Source organism: Sturnus vulgaris, chromosome 9, assembly GCF_052056855.1.
Source record: "Sturnus vulgaris isolate bStuVul1 chromosome 9, bStuVul1.hap1, whole genome shotgun sequence".
NCBI classification, from domain to species: domain Eukaryota; kingdom Metazoa; phylum Chordata; class Aves; order Passeriformes; family Sturnidae; genus Sturnus; species Sturnus vulgaris.
Window position 1 is genome coordinate 1,921,560 of NC_142251.1, and position 16,207 is coordinate 1,937,766.

The window sequence follows — 16,207 nt, forward strand, 5'->3', positions numbered from 1 at the left end:
AACAGCAAACACAAAGAACCAGAATTTGAGGAAATTTCCCTTCTGCATTTCACAGCATGCAACTGAAGTGTGATTAAATATCTTTTTTGGTCACAAAACTATAAGGCACAGCTATAAAATCAACTATTAAAGAGGACATCTCCTTTCATTTCACCTTTTCACATCCTTTGTGTGTATTTTAGCTGGTAAAGTTGTGATCATTTTTTTTTTCTTATAAAGTGGGCAAAACCCCACCAAAACCCTACCAGAAAGAAAAAAAAAATGGGGAAAAAAGGTTCCCAAATGTATTTTGTTTTAAGAAGTGAGGCAATCCTGAGTGCCTAGACAGTGAAATTCCAGCCCAGCTCTCTGCTGTCTGTGCTCACACTGCCCTCACTTGGGTCCTGACCCCCCCCAAGGATGTGTTGTTTAACCCCACAAATTTCAGAGCAGCACAAAATCCCCATTTTCTCACCTCATTCATAATTAAGTCCCCAAATCCCAGAGCAGCAGGAGAATTCCCTCCCCAGAACTCCCCAATCACCACCCAGAGCTGAAATGCCAGCAAAGAGCTCCCCTCCCAAAACAAACCCCAGGATTCCACACCGGGGCACCTTCACAAGGGAAGATAAAACCACATTTTAGGCTGTTCCATTAGAGGGCATCCTACAACATCCTTTTGTGGTCAGATGCTTCTCCTCTTCTATATCCTCTGCAATAATTCATGGAAAATCTTCCATAAGGAGCCAGGAACATTCACATCCCCAGGTTTTTGCATGACTTGTAATTATATTAATTGCATTAATGGATTCATTTTCTGGATTAGTTGGTTCTGTGTTTCCCTCCCCTCACCAAGAGAGGTGGATTTTCAATATTTTTCCACAACGTGAGATGTGAATAAGCTGGACACAGCACCACAAAACTGATTCTAAACCTCAGGACAGCTGCAGATCACACTGGAGAACAGTAAGGCACTGCAAAGGTGGTGAGCAGGTTTGATCAGATATTTTGAAATTGGAGATAGAAGCGAATATTCTCAAAAAGTGCCCAAGACAGAAGCTCCACTGTCAAAATATAATGTGGGAAGTGCTCAGACCCTGCAGCAGGAGCCAAACCTGAGCTGCAGGACACAGGGAACTGTGGTACAAACAGCCTCTGCTCCCTCCCACCCACTCAATCTTTAAATCCTCAGCTCTCAGACAGTTTATTAATACAGGTACAGAGACACAGACACAGTTTACGACCCTTCAAATCAGCAAGAAGCCCCTGGGTAGTAAAATCTGCTTGTAGTGATAAATATTTTCCAGATTGGGCTGTGACATGGATGAAGTACCTGAAATCACTTCACAGACTGAAGGCACCAGAAGATCTAAAGGTAATAATATTGGAAATTAAGAAGTCTGGGGTAAGAAATAGGAGTTGACACAATAACATGAAAATACAACTGCGAGACAGATAACTCAGTTCTAATAAATTACCATCCTATCTGACTTAAAAAGCAGAATGTAAAAGTGCTCCTGTCACACTGAATGACAAATGAACTTCTGCCTGCTGAAATGCAAGATTAATGAAGCCACAGAAGAGACATGAAAGGACTTACGAGGATCCTGGGCTTGCTGTTGGCGGGGGACCTGGAAAAGTGACAGAAGAAAAACAGCAGGATGAGTTACAGCAAGGTAGCAAGCAGGAAGCTTTTGAAAAGCTTTTAAAAGATAAAAGCACCAGTCTGTGGTGTTGGCTGTGGTTTATGGGGTTGAACAGAGGAGTGACAGTCCCTCAGCACCACAGACAAACCTGTACTGGCTGCACAATATGACATGAGGACAATAAACAGGTGAGCAACTCACCCTCCTCTTGAAACTGCCTTAGCAGAACATCTAATGATTAATTTCTTAGCAGAAATCAGGAAAAAAAAAAAAAAAGATGATGAAACTCATCACATCCATCATCCCTTGTGTGTTATTTGTCCAGTTCCAAAGGGGATTAACCAGGATTGTGTGCAAATATCTTCATCTCGGTGAATTATTTCCCCCTGAGCGTGGAGGAGGAGAAGACACACAAAACCTGTTTCTTGTTTGGAATCTTCTGAGTGCTAAGATCAGCTTTGAAGGCAGTTATCTCAATATAAACTTGGAAGAATGAGTGCTTATTTTCCCTGACAGGTATATATGTGTCTCATTTCAGCCCCTCAGCCTGCAGTGCCAGCTGAAATTTCTCACTCACCAGACACAGAGGTCACTCAGAATAAAGGAGTTTTTCTCCTCTGGTCTGAATCTACCCAGGCACCACATTAATGGGGCTCAGCCTGGAGAAAAGGAGGCTCAGGGGGGCCCTTGTGGCTCTGCACAACTCCCTGACAGGAGGGGACAGCCAGGGGGGATTTGGGATCTGGGAACAGCTTCAAGCTATTCCAGGGGAGGTTTAGATTGGATATTGGGATAATTTCTCCTCCAAAATCATTGGAACAGTCTGACCAAGGCAGTGGTGGAGTCACCATCCCTGGAAATGTTTCAAAATCGTGGATGTGGCACTTGGGACATGGTTTAATGGTGAACGTGGTGCTGGGTGCTGGTTGGACTTGATGATCTTGGAGGTCTTTTCCAATCTGAACATTCCATGAAATTTCTATTCAATTTCTATGATTCTGTGAAAATCCAGCTGTTCCTACACTCCCATGGATCCAATCATTTGGGAAATCTGTGGATGGGGTGAAAAGGACAGAGGTCCCAGCCCTGCAGGACAGACAACAGGGTCTGACACCTCTCAGGGGTGCCCGATGGCTCCTCAGCTCCCCAGGAGCATTTCTCCAAGCTCCATCCCAAGGAATGTTCCTGCCCTGCCATCCTAACACCCTCTCTGGGAAGCAGATTTGCAGCCAGCTCATGGATTCCTGGGCTGTCTGCACAACCTCGATTTAACAAATCAGTTTAACAAATTAATAACATTGATGCCTTTAGTTTTCAGTTTTCCTGTTCTCCTTGGATGTGCTTTTCTGATGTGCTGGGGTGATGAAGACAGAACAGTTCCTATTCTAGTTATGAACTCAAGGACAGTTTCTCCAAACTTCAGGCCCTAAGCACAAAGTATGTGGAAAGGTGGAGGGTGGGTTCATGCAAATTAACCAGAACCTATAAAAGTGTGAGATTTTGTGACCAACCCCTCCTTTCCTTCCATCTTGGAGCCATCCAGGCAGGGACCACCACTGTGGCACTGATATTGCTGGGCTGTGACTTTTGTAAACCTCACAATAAATACCCATTTTATTCCCCTTAACTCCGTGTGCAGCCTCTGCTCCAGCTCCTCAAGGCATCGACATCAAAAATCAAATTTCACCCATTCTCCTTTCCCGACCCGAACAATTGCACGGCCGCCGGCGCGCCGCTCTCCCCTGGACAAACACTTCCTCCAAATAAAAGCTGGGAAGATTTCAAGAGGAAACAACTCACCAAACTTCACAAAGAGCACCCCGGTGCTGGACACGGTCCTCCTGCCGTTGGTGGCCACGCACTGGAAGTAGCCGGTGTCGGTGGTGTCCAGGTTGCGGATGCGCAGGCGGGAGCCGTAGGGGGTGGCTCGGAAGGAGATCCTGCGAGGCTCCTGCACCACGGGAGCGTCGTTCTTCAGCCACCTCACGGTGGGAGGAGGGTTCCCAGACACTTTGCAGTGCAGCTCTGCTGTCTGGCCCAGGGTGGTGGTGATGTTGTTCATGGGTTCGTCCAGCGTTAGGAAATAATCTGGGGTTGGAGAGAAAAGGAAGGGAGTGAAGGAGCCCAGAGCAGGGAATGTCACTGTGGAGAAAACTCCTGCTTGTCTTTGGAAAAAACACAGAGGTGGATATCATGCTGTTTCAACATCTCCTATTTGGCTTCATTTTCAGAAGAAAAAAAAACCCTGCTGTTCTTTTTTCTTTATTTTTTCCTAACCAATAAACATGAAAAACAGCTCAGTGCTCCAGTTGTTCATTTTGATGCTGACCTGCCTCTGCTCATGCCAGAATCCACCAAATATAAGGATGTATGAAAGGAATCATTCAGAAGTGAAAATCCTGTTACCCAGAGAAGCTGAGGCTGCCCCTGGATCCCTGGAAGTGTCCAAGGTCAGGTTGGACACTGGGGCTTGGAGCAGCCTGGGACAGTGCAAGGTGTCCCTGCCATGGCAGGGCTGGGATGGGATCAGATTTAAGGTCTCTTCCAACCCAAACCATTCCAGGATTCTGTGATCCTGTCTCCAAGCCATTTTCAGTGACTCACAGGCAGAGCAGACAGTGTGTTATCCATGATTTTGTAAGCACCAGCTGCAGAGGAGAGGAATAGGGATCATATCTGGGAGAGGAGCCTTTATTCTTACTCAGTATTTCCATGGCTAAGAGTACTGAAGATTACCTCCAATCTGAAGTAGGGCTCGTGATTGAAAAATCAAATTAAATTAAAATTACAAAGATGAATCTCTCCTAATCCATTCCTTAGCACTGCCTTCTGTCAAGGGCTGTATCCCTGCCATGCTTCAGGAAGAGGCCCATTCCCAGTTCACTGTATTCACCATTTCATTAAATCCTTTAAAGGCAGGGAGGGAGATGGATTGGGGATGGGGAAATGGAATCCTCAGGCTTTCATCTCCATGTCAGAGTTCAAACCTAACAATGGCCATTAGTGCTCAGAGCCATCATCAGCTGCTGGCTGTCCCAGCAGGGTGGCCAAGGAATGAGAAATCCTGACTGGATCTGGCTCCTGGACTCTCAGAGCCAAACCAGGAGGTCAAGAAAAGCCAGAATCAGTCAGTGAACTTGGAATCACAGAATTATTTGGATTGAGAGGGACCTTGGAGTTCATCCAGTTCCACCCCCTGCCATAGGCAGGGACACTTTCCACTGTCCCAAGTTGCTCCAAGCCCTGTTCAACCTGGCCTTGGACACTTCCAGACATGGGGAATCCCCAAACTGCTGCTGTGCTGCTTGTGCTCCATCACTCTCAAGTCCATCTGCACTTAACTCCAGCATGAAACCTTCCCAAAAGTGTGAAAAAACCCTCCAGCATGTTCCAAACCAGCTCAGCCACTCGTCCTGCCTAAGTAAACCACTTCCCTAATTATTCCCTGTAATCTTGGCTTGCCCAGCTCCTCCCTTCATTATGGTTTGTGGAGAGCAGTATCTCTTGCCTTTGTTTTTAATCTGTTTAGCACACCACTTACCCTGTGTTTGCACAGCACTTTGAACAAGGCGTCCCTGTCCTCACCTGGTCCCAGGAGCCATTTGGGACAAGCATTTGGCACCGAGGCACTGCCCACAGATATTTTTTTTTCCACGTGTATTTTTTCACTCCAGTCCTAATGTGCAGGTGTTAAACTGTGCTTCACAAGGGACAGGATGAGAGGGAACGGCCTCAAGTTGCAGCAGGGGAGGTTTAGGTTGGGTATCAGGGATAAAAATTTCGTGGCAAGAGCTGTAAAGCATTGAACCAGGCTGCCCAGGGCAGTGGTGGAGTCACCATCCCTGGAAATGTTCAAAAAACACATGGAAGTGGCACTTGGGGATGTGGTTTGGTGGTGAACACGGTGCTGGTTGGACTTAATGATCTTGGAGGTCTTTTCCAACCTGAACATTGCATGATTCTATGAAAATCCAGCTGTTCCTACACTCCCATGGATCCAGTCATTTGGGGAATCTCTGGATGGGGTGAAAAGGACAGAGGTCCCAGCCCTGCAGGACAGACAACAGGGTCTGACACCTCTCAGGGGTGCCCGATGGCTCCTCAGCTCCCCAGCAGCATTTCTCCAAGCTCCATCCCAAGGAATGTTCCTGCCCTGCCATCCTAACACCCTCTCTGGGAAGCAGATTTGCAGCCAGCTCATGGATTCCTGGGCTTTCTGCACAATCTGGGTTCAATAAAGTCCCACTAATAGCCTGGGACCGGAGAACCGCAGTTAATTACCCAAAGTAACATTTCTGTACCGCAGCCATTTCTGTAATTCCTGATAATGTTCCCGAGAATGCTTCAGACATCTCCAGCCTAACAGGGACACAAAGGGCTCTGGGATGGGCTGCCTGACAAACAGCACAGGGAACAGAATGTTTGAAAGGTCCTGAGCAATACAGCAGAGGCAAATAAAGGAGTGAGGATGTAGGGCAGCTTTCCAAAGGCTGGGAAAGGATTCTGAAGCATCAATAGAAATCATAAGGCAGTGAAAAAGTGTGGCTGCGATTTCTCTGTAAGCACCAACTCAAGTGGCCTCAGGAGCTGCTGACTCCTCTCATTGTTCTCCACCTTCCTCCATGAGCTACTGCAGAAACACTAAAACAAATTAATCTTCTAAATTCACCTTAGATTAGTCCTCAAATCCATAAATTTAGCATCCGAATAGTAAAGCAGATCAAGCAGCTCACCCGAGATGAGATTTAAACAGAGCAGGTTTGAAGCCATTGGGAGCTCTGGGAGATGTTTCTCACAGACAAAGCAGTTTTGGAATCGAAAATGAACTCCCCAAAAACCTTGCATTGCTACTGAGGCACAAAATGATGAGCATCCCTTCCCTGGCATGCACCAAACTCATCCATTGCCCCAGTGTGGAGGGGCTGGAGAGAAGCCCAGTCGTGTTTTTATTGTGTCTCTCACCTTCCAAAGCCCATCAAAGGAGGAATTGTTCCCTGGGAGGGTGGGCAGGGCTGGCACAGGGTGCCCAGATTGGCTGTGGCTGTCCCTGGATCCCTGGCAGTGCTCAAGGCCAGGCTGGAGCAGCCTGGGACAGTGGAAGGTGTCCCTTGGCAGGGGTGGGATGGGATGAGCTTTAAGGTCCCTTCTAATCCAAAGCATCTCCCCTAAATTCATCTGAGCCTCTCCTGCCATCCAGGAGCTCTCCAGATGGATTTGACTCCCTCTGACCTACAGAACAATTTCTTAGGAAAAAGGAAGGTTTTTATGTACTGGGAATGATCCAGTCTGGTGGCACTGGCCTTTGGAAAGTCTGAGTTTAATCCTGGCTCGGAGCAGCCTTGGGTGAATCAGCTCAGTTGTGATTTTTTAGAAGAGCCAAAGGGAAGTAGACACCCAAAGCCAATCAAAGCTCACATGGGATTTGTGCAACTAAGGCCTTTTAAAAACAGCCTTAAACCTTTTGGCTCGATGTCTCCAGCCATAAAGTGAGGATAATAATCCCTCTTACATCATGGGGAGGCTGCTATGTACATTAATGAGATAATGCTCATAAAGCACTTTGAAGGTGAAAGTGCTATGCTGGGATAAGCACTGTTATTACATTTTAAGTTAAATCTCAGGGTTTTGAGCACTGAACAAAAGCCTGTCCATATTTTAGAGTAGCACTCTATAAAAACATTTGGGAAATGTTTTAATTTACAGAAGTACAGGAGAATAGCCTGAATGAGTTCTAAATAAAATTTAGCCCACCTATAATTTAATAATAGTCAAACTGATTTTTTTTTAATTTGTAAAAACAATTTACTGCTGGGCCTAGACCCTGAATGCCAAGTTTCAGCCCACAGAGAGTTTTTTTTTTAATGGCTGAGTTATAAACCCTTGAAAAATGCTGACAGCCCCTTTACTAGAGCAGCACTAGCGGGTGCCCTATAATGAACTTTTAAATGACTTGAGATAATATCTGGAAAGCCAAGCCTGAAATATATTTCTGGGTTTGAGCCATTGCCAAGGCAAACACAACACATCATAAGTCATCCTCCTGATTCTGAGCACATAAATTGGAGACACTGCATATAAAACCCAAATATTAGGTATCCTTCATGGCCAAACTTTGTGCTGGTTTGATGTTACAGAACAGCAACAGCTGTGCAAGGACCAAATGTAGAGCATTGCATGTCTCCAAAGAAGAGAAGTGTCTGTATTTCCACAGCTCTGCCTTGACATTGTTAAATAGGAGCCTGCCCAGTCCTAATAAATCCTCCACTATTCTACTGCTTTTAAGTGGAACCCAGGTGGCTTTCAAAATAAAAGCTCGTCCTGGCCAGCCCAGGAATGTTAATCTGCTCTGTGAGCACATGGTTACTCTATCTTAAATTACCAAAGACACGTCTCAGAGCAGTTACACCCCCTTGGCCTGCAGGAGGATTTTGCTGGCCACAGGGAGACCTTTCCCCCCAGCACCGTGTGTGCTGCATGTTTCTGATTTCACAAGGTGTTTAAAGCACGATGGGGATGCAGGATTAGACCCTGGAAGGGTCATTTTATGAGAGGAGTTGTTGTTTCATTTATCCTTCTCTTTCTGCCCTTCTGATCTTTCGGAATATTCAAAGAAAAGCTAAAATTAAAGTCTCTGCTCAAGTCTAAAGCAGCTTTAATCCAGGTGCACAGGAGAGGCTGGTGAGCCAAGTTCCTTCCATTACAGATGGGGAACAACACAGATCTCTGCAAACATCTCCAGACCTTTCCTCAAGCAGCTGTGGGGACACCTTTTCCAGCTGCTGGCCTGGAGAAGTTGTTTCATTCTGGATTTGAAGATTCAAACCTGCACTGCAGCACAGAAAGCAGAACCTGACTGGCTGGAGCAAGGCAGAGGGACACCAATATTCCAGTGCTTTTTGCATTTATGGAATGCTGCAATGGTTTGGGCTGGGAGGGAGCTCAGTGATCAGCTCATTCCAAACCCTGCCATGGGCAGGGACTCTTCCACCAGACCAGGCTGATCAAGCCCCATCCTTGAATTCTTTTTTGTGAACTGAAAGGTTTGGCAGCTCCCTGGATCTTTGTCACTGCACACACTGGAAAAATGGCCAAAAGTGTCTCAGGGAAAGCTGCATTTTCATTCATTCACAGCCTTGGATTATCCACAAATCCAGTGTGGTGCCACACCTGGATGTGCTCCAGACTCACAAAAATCCACCACCACCACCAAGCTCACTGCACTGGAAATTTTCCATGTGGAATAGTTGTCTTTGGAGAAAGTCAACAACACAGACTGAAGGTGCTGGAGGGGCTTGCTGGCTGCTCCATGGAAAGGAAGGAAGCAGCAGGATTTCTGATGGAAGCATGGCCATACACATCCCTTGGGAAAAGGATTCACCAAGGATTGCTGGATCTGCCCAGAACTCACAAAGGAAAACAACTCCCCGTGGGTCTGATCACCACACCTCATCATTGAAAGGGGTAAAAGGAAAACTCCCACTTGGAATTTCACTTATTTTAAATGGATAAACAAGAGGAATGACAGTGGGAGGAAAGAGATGCTGTGCTCAAGTCAGGATCTGGCAACTCTTGAAGAATATCAGAATAAAGCAGTCCAGACAATCACATGGAAATATCCAATGTCTGCAGTCTTGGGACAAAAGGAAACCCTCTGCTGCCTTGGCTTGCTCAGTTTACATCCAATGGGTTTCCTCAGAGATGTGCAGGACACAATTTGGGGTGCACATGGAAGTTCTGTCCTGGATTTTCCCCTTCCCAGACTCTACCCAGAGGGTTCAGTGCCACCCAGGAGAACTCACTGACCTCAACCAGGCAGGGCACAGCTCGAGGCCTGGTGGCTTTCCAGATCTCCACTGTCACTGGGACTCTCAGAATTAATTTTTATATTCTGATAACTGGCAGCTTAGAGACAGCATTGGGCTTGTGGAGGGAAAATGGACTTCCAAAAAAATTATCTGGAACCTGAGTCCCACTGCTTTTGGATGGGAACTGGACAACTCACTGAACTCTTGAATGCATTTCAGAGCTGCTCCTGCCCCTCCTTTCATCAGACAACTCAGAGGTTTAAGGACAAATGTCTCAGAGGTCACTCTGAGGGGAAATGAAGTTTTTCTTTACTCAGGAACCACTTTTATAGCCCAAGTAGGAAACCTCGAAACTTTATCACCAAAACAAAAAGTGATTTGGAATAGGTAAACAAATGTCCACATCCAGCTATAAAGCCAACTACTGAAAACCATCAAGGGATTTTGTTGTCACTTTAGAAGCTGCTCTGCAGTAAAGAGCCACAAAGAAAAACTGAAGCATTAAAGGGAGGGTGTATGGAAAGGTATGTGCCTCAAGATTAATGCTGTGGAGTCAAAGAAAAGCTGTTATTTCTGACATTTTGACATAGCATCACTTTAGGATCTGGTTCTTATTAGCCCTTTCTGTGCTTTTTAAAGGTCTATTTTTTTTTTTTTTCAACCAAAAATGTCAGGAAATTTGGAACAGAAACGTACAATAAAACACGTCCCTTGACCCTCTGATCTATCAATCTTTCAAATAAACAAAGATAGCTGGATGAGCCAGGAAAAGGTTATTATATATAGTTACCTTATGTATGGTGGTCAATATTCACTGCACACATTCAGATTATATAGAAAATCTGATGTAAGTGAAGCTTTTTGTGGAAGATTTTTGCCATGAAAGCCCAAAAGTTACTCAGGGTGGTTTCATTTTCAGGCTGTGTTCTGTGACCTTCGAATTTCACACCCTGTATTATTTATAAATGAGACATTCAAGAAACACAAATTCTCAAATAAAAACGTGCACTCCGTCAGTGGAAAAGCAAACAAAAGGAGCTAATGTACTGTGGCTAAAAAAATTTTCAAACAAAGTAGCAGTAATTTACTGCCCTGCTACTAACAGGACCCCACAAATCGAATCAGAACCCTGAGCCCCATCAGGGGAGCTTGATTTACCCCATATCCCCCAGATAATAAAGGAAAATAGAAAGGTAAATTGTGCATGAATGTGAAAGCTGTAATTCTTCCCCTTTCAGCACACGTATCGAATTCACATCCAGTGATTTCAAAGGAGAATCTGGAATCTCTGAAGGACTGGGGCCAAAGGAAGGAGGCCTCGATCCACCTGGATTTCCCCATGTTTGTTGTGTTTTTGTTGTTTGGGATAAAAGTTAAATTCTCCCTGAGATTTTCCCTCTAGGAACTTCCAGCCAGGTCCTTTCCCTGCCTGGAAGGATGTGCCAAGGTGGCAGCTTCAGCCTGGATGTGTCAGTGAGCCAAGGGCTCCATGAGCAGCCTGGCTGCACCCCTGGATGTCCTGCACACCCCTGGATGTCCTGACACCCCTGGGTGTCCTGCAGACCTTCCACTGTCTGCATTTTCCTCCTGCTGTGCTGGAGCTGTTGTCCAGCCATTCCAGGGAATGTTCTGCCCACTCCAGGATCTCCAGGAAGTTCAGGACACACAGTCCCAAACACTGCACCTCTCCCATCCCTTCTTTGGACCCTCCACAGTTATTTTGTGCTGTGGAACCCCAGACCATCCCAAGGAAGGAATGCTGGAGGTGATCCTTGATCAAAGCCTGGCCTTGGGATCATGGATGTCTGGAAATGGAAATGGTTCCCAAGCTCCAAGGCTTTATACTTGTTTGCCAGAGCTGAAAGGCCATGAAAGGAAAAGGAAAATAGGCAAAACCTCACAGTAATGGCTTTTTTGGGAGCTGAAGGACCAAGGGAAGAGGTCCTGGAAGAAGGAGGAAGAACCAGGAAAGGAGATGAGCTGCAGCCCTGCCCCAGTGCCCTCAGCTCAGCCACAGCCAGGACACATCCCTGTGCCTCTGGAGGAGGGAAGGGGGCACTGGCAGGACCCATTCCAGGGAAGCTCCATCATTCTCTTACCAGCCTTGCAGAATGAGCAGCCACTGGAGCTGAATCCTACTCACAGTTACAATAAAATCCCAAAGCTGACTCCTTCCTGGCAAAGACTCCAATATTATCTTTGCCTAAGGATGAAGAGATCCCAAACAATTCCTCCAGTGTAGCTGATGTAAAGAGGCTCTCATTCCAATTCAGGCCTGTTTCTTTGTAAATAAACTGACATGGGATGGAAGGAAGAAGGAAAAAGCCTCTCCTTCCCTGATCTGTTCTGTGGGAGAGGAGCAGCTGAATGGAGGGCTCTTCACCTCTCTGGAGGAGGAAAAGATGGGAAACTGGGAGCTTTCCCAAAGAGCTGGAGCAGGAGCTGGTGGAGTGAGGGGACAGAAGGGGAGGTGACAGGCAGGGAAGGAGAAATCCAAGAATAAATCCCTGTGCCAGGGGGCTGGGGAGGAGCACACATGGATGAGGCTTTTCCCAGCCCCTATGGGATGGGAAATCTCCCACCTGGGGCTGCTCCAGGCTCCCCCAGCCAAAGGAAATATCAACCAAAAATTGGGAGTGAAAAGCTTCACATGCTGCCACCAGCCCCCTGGAATGGGGCTTTTCCTAACACCAGAGCCCCCTTTTATCCCCCCAACTTCACTTATTTCTCCTTACAGAATTAAATATTTATAGGATCATATTTTCATTTCTCTTTCTCCCTCGTGGCATTCCCTCTGCACACCATGGTTTTCCAGGAGGGAAAGAGAGAGAAACGCTCATAGCTAAATCTCCCCTGTTTTAAAAGTGATTATTTTTTATTTTCTATGCTCAGTTTGTTTGTTTTTTTAAGGTTTTGGTGAGAAACCACCTCCTCCCTCCCATCAATCGTTGCTTTCAACAGCTCTTCACGGGTGGCTGCGTCTCTTTTAAATTCATTTCCTGCTAAAAAGAATAAACAGGCAACTGTTTAATGCTGTCGATTTAGCTTATTTAATAGAAATTGAAACCTGAATAGGGCTCAGTTGTAAGGTAATCACTGCAGAACTCACCCAGAGAGGGGAAGCACCAGATTAAGTCATTATTTCAAAATGCAGAATATTATTATCAAGCTGTTCCTCCTTCCCCAGCACGGGGCACACACTGGAGGAGGAGATGCTCATTTCCAAAATGCACCAGGTAGAGTTGGAGCCACTTAGAGCAGGGCAGGGATTTAATGGGGAAATCTGGTTGGAAACCGCTTTCATGTGGTGAACTTAACAGGCTTTAAAAGGAGTTTTACTGGGACGCCGGCGTGACCTCCTGGAAGACAAGAGAATGTCGAGTCCTTGAGATGCAAAAGAAATGGGAACCCAGCCTCACTTTGTGCTCTGAGGTTTCCACAGCACAACTCAGCGTGTGCTTGGCCGGCTCCAAGGTGGAGTTTCCAAGGCTTTGAGGAGAAGCAGCAGCTCCCACATGAAAGCCCCAATTGGTGCCTGAGACAAGACAAAACCTGCGAGCTTTTGCTGCCAGGAGCCCCGGGAGAAGCCGCCCCTGTGACGAAGCTTTTCGGGCACAAACGCCTTTTAATCCCTTATGTAAATCCGTGTTCAGGTGTGGGAGCTGCCAACGCTGGAAATGCTAATCAGCCCCAGCAAAGGGGCCGGTAATCCCCCAGGAATGCGGGATTCAGCCCAAGAGCTGCTAATTGCTGCATTCCACGTGGATTAGAAAAAGGGAACTTCATTTTTGACCTGTTCCTGACAATATCTCCAGCTCAGGAGCAGGTGCCATGGAGGTAACGTGGGACATGGTTCAATCACACAGGGGCAAGCTCTGCTTGGACTCTCCCAAATCAAAGTTTTCCTTTCTCTGACCTTTTGGGTGGATTTGTGGCTCTTTGGACTTTTATTTTCCAGGCCACTTAATTATTTGCTACTTTCTGGAAAACCAAAGAAAGCTGCCAAACAAGGAAGAAACGTGGAAAGAGAGCAGGTTCAGATGGGATATCAGGAAGAAATCCTTCCCTGGGAGTATGCCCAGAGCAGCTGTGGCTGCCCCTGGATCCCTGCAAGTGTCCTAGGTCAGGCTGGATGGGGTTTGGAGCACCCTGGGACAGTGGAAGGTGTCCCTGGGGTGCCACTGGATGGGCTTTAAGGTCCCTCCCAACCCAAACCGTTCAGAAATTCCAGGATCCTGCCTGGGGGAAGCACCTCCTTCACTTCTCCCCAGCTTTGGGATGTTCCCTGAGCACAGCCCAGACCTGCCATGAGCACATGGATGAATCCCTGCAGAGGGACAAGAAATCCATTCTTCACCTTCCTCAGCAATTTGCTGGCATTTGGGAATTCTCTGCTGAATGACCACAAGCTTTTCTCCCTTTCCCACCAGCAAGCACCAGCCCTTTGACTTTCATCTTCTCCACTGTGTCCTGGATCACCAGAAAGTCCTGCTCCTTCCCTGCTGGGAAGGCAGATGTGAAAGAATCAACTTAAAGTATTGAATTTACCAGAATTACATATTCTCCTCATCCTTAAGCACAGAAAACATATTTATGCATCAACATCAAACGTTATGAACACATGTTCAAAAAAACATTAACAAAACACAGACAGAAACAGTTGGGAAAACCATCTGGGGCTGAATTCCACTTTGGGAAATTTCCATCTCAGCAGCAAATGAAAAGTGGTTGACAAATGGAACAGTGAGGGGAGCTAAGAGCATCCTCAAAGATGCACAGGTTTGAGTCAGGAGCTGCAGCCACTGCCTTGCAATGAGGGAATCTCAGCAATTTGCCTTAAATTAGCAGTGCTTAATTTCCAAAATGAAGGAGAATGATAAATCTCTCATTTTTTTTACAATATATACGCCTTGGAGAGCTCCAAATTACACCTAATTACCACCTGCAAATGTATTTTGTATTATTAAAGCCTCAAAATTTCACAGTAAAACACATCAGGGCAAACTGAGTGCCTGTTGCTTGTGAATTTTAAGTTCAAATCCCAAGATCCACCAGCAAAAAACGTGTGACAGGTCATCTTGAAATATTTTTGCCACGTGGAACATTTTCCTGGTACAAGAAATGAACACAGCAATCTCCAGAAATCACAGAACCACACGGAATTAAATGGCAAAGGATCCCGAGGTTTATCTTGAATACCCCTTGATCCCCTTTGTTTGCTGATTAGGTAAAATCAAGAAAAATGAAGATTTTTAAATCAGATTTCAAGTGGTTTTGGGTTGTTTTTTTTTTTCTGCCTGCTTACCTTTATCTAATTCACTTGAGATGTTCCATGACGATGTGGGCATGAAATCAGCAACGACCGAGGAATTCACTCCTGGAAGGGGAAAAGAGAAAAACCACGAGCTGCTGTTAATATATGGATTCTATATCATCAGGAATCAAGTTGCTGTCACAGGAATAAAAGGATTTGATGCTCTGTGCTGGCAGGCTGAGCCATCTGGGCAGCAGAAGCAGCCAAGGGGGAAAAGGCAGCAGGCCAGGGCTGCAGTTTGTTTTGCAATGCTGTTCACACAGCCAATTTTTGGGGTGGACTTGACCCACCCTAAAACCTCCCCACGGGTTTTAGAGAGATAAAATGACTCTGCAGTGGTAGAGCTGAGGGAAACACAGCGCTGAGAGGCTGCTGAATGTGTTACCTACGAATATTTACAAGATATTTGAATCCTGCAAACCCATGTGCACGAGAAGGGATGTGCTTTATACACTGAGGTGATCAGGGCTTCCTGGAAAGAAATTGCTGGAAACGGGGCTGGAAGGAGTGATCTGAACCCCAGCAGCAGCTGCTCATTGCTGGGAGAATTCTTTACTCTTCAGGAAAAAGCTGAATGGAGATTGAAGCCTGTAATTATATTTTAAACAGCAAATGACAGGGAGGGTGGTGTTAAGCCAGCATGTCCTGCCTCAGCTCTAGGTCATAGCAGAACATTCCCAAATTTCATCCAGCATCCAGGATTTTGTGTCTCCCTGTAACAGCAGATCCACGTGAGGCTGCTCAGGCATCAGGAAGGCTTTTGGAGTCATCCTCCAGGGATAAATTAGATTTTACACAAGCTTTAGTGAGTGCTGGTGGGAGGGTGGGGACAAGGGGTGTGCACACACATCCCATGGCGTGGGAAAGCACTGCACCTCCTAATTCCCTGTGTCCAGCCAGCCCTGAGAAACCTGACCTGGACAAGGAGGACAGAGATGTTGGATGGCACCGAGTGTGGGAGAGGGCATGGGAAATAAAACCAAGCTCAGGGTGCCAGTCCTGGAAAAACTCAGGGAAAATGAACATCCCACAGGCCAATCCTGCACCCTGGAGGGACCCTCAGTGCTGGGTGATGCCAGAGGGGCACAGGGAAGGCAGAGATGGGATGCTGTGACTTAGGGAACAGCAATGTTCTGGAGTGCATTCATTTCACTTTGACACCATCCTTTAGCTTATTCCCTGATTTCACTCATAAAACACGGCCTGCAAGGATATGCAAACACCTTCTGCCTTTATTTCATGTGTTGGCAACTCTTCCATTTCATTAAAAAAATCACCAGAAATTGGAAACATCCACGGAGGTGTTTACAAAGCCACAAAGCCTGGTTCAGACACAGTCAGTGCCCTCTTTAGAAATAAAGCCTGGCTTAAAAGCCCACCTTGGCAGCCCTGCTTATCCAGTACTCTGCCAAGGGTTCCCAGGGCAAACATGGAATTTGAAGGCATTAGAACTTTCCTATGAG

At 46.3% G+C, this 16,207-nt stretch overlaps 1 protein-coding gene across 1 annotated transcript in view; it reads right to left on the minus strand.

Moving 5' to 3' along the window:
* The window catches only part of ROR1 (ROR family WNT receptor 1), a 143,875-nt gene that overhangs the window by 31,611 nt on the left and 96,057 nt on the right, over positions 1–16,207 (minus strand). Inside the window, exons 2-4 of the mRNA XM_014870512.2 lie at positions 14,736–14,807; positions 3,426–3,713; positions 1,580–1,610 (exon numbers count right to left, since the gene is read on the minus strand). Of these exons, the coding sequence (XP_014725998.2) occupies positions 1,580–1,610; positions 3,426–3,713; positions 14,736–14,807 (391 nt within the window). The remainder of the gene's footprint in view (positions 1–1,579; positions 1,611–3,425; positions 3,714–14,735; positions 14,808–16,207) is intronic.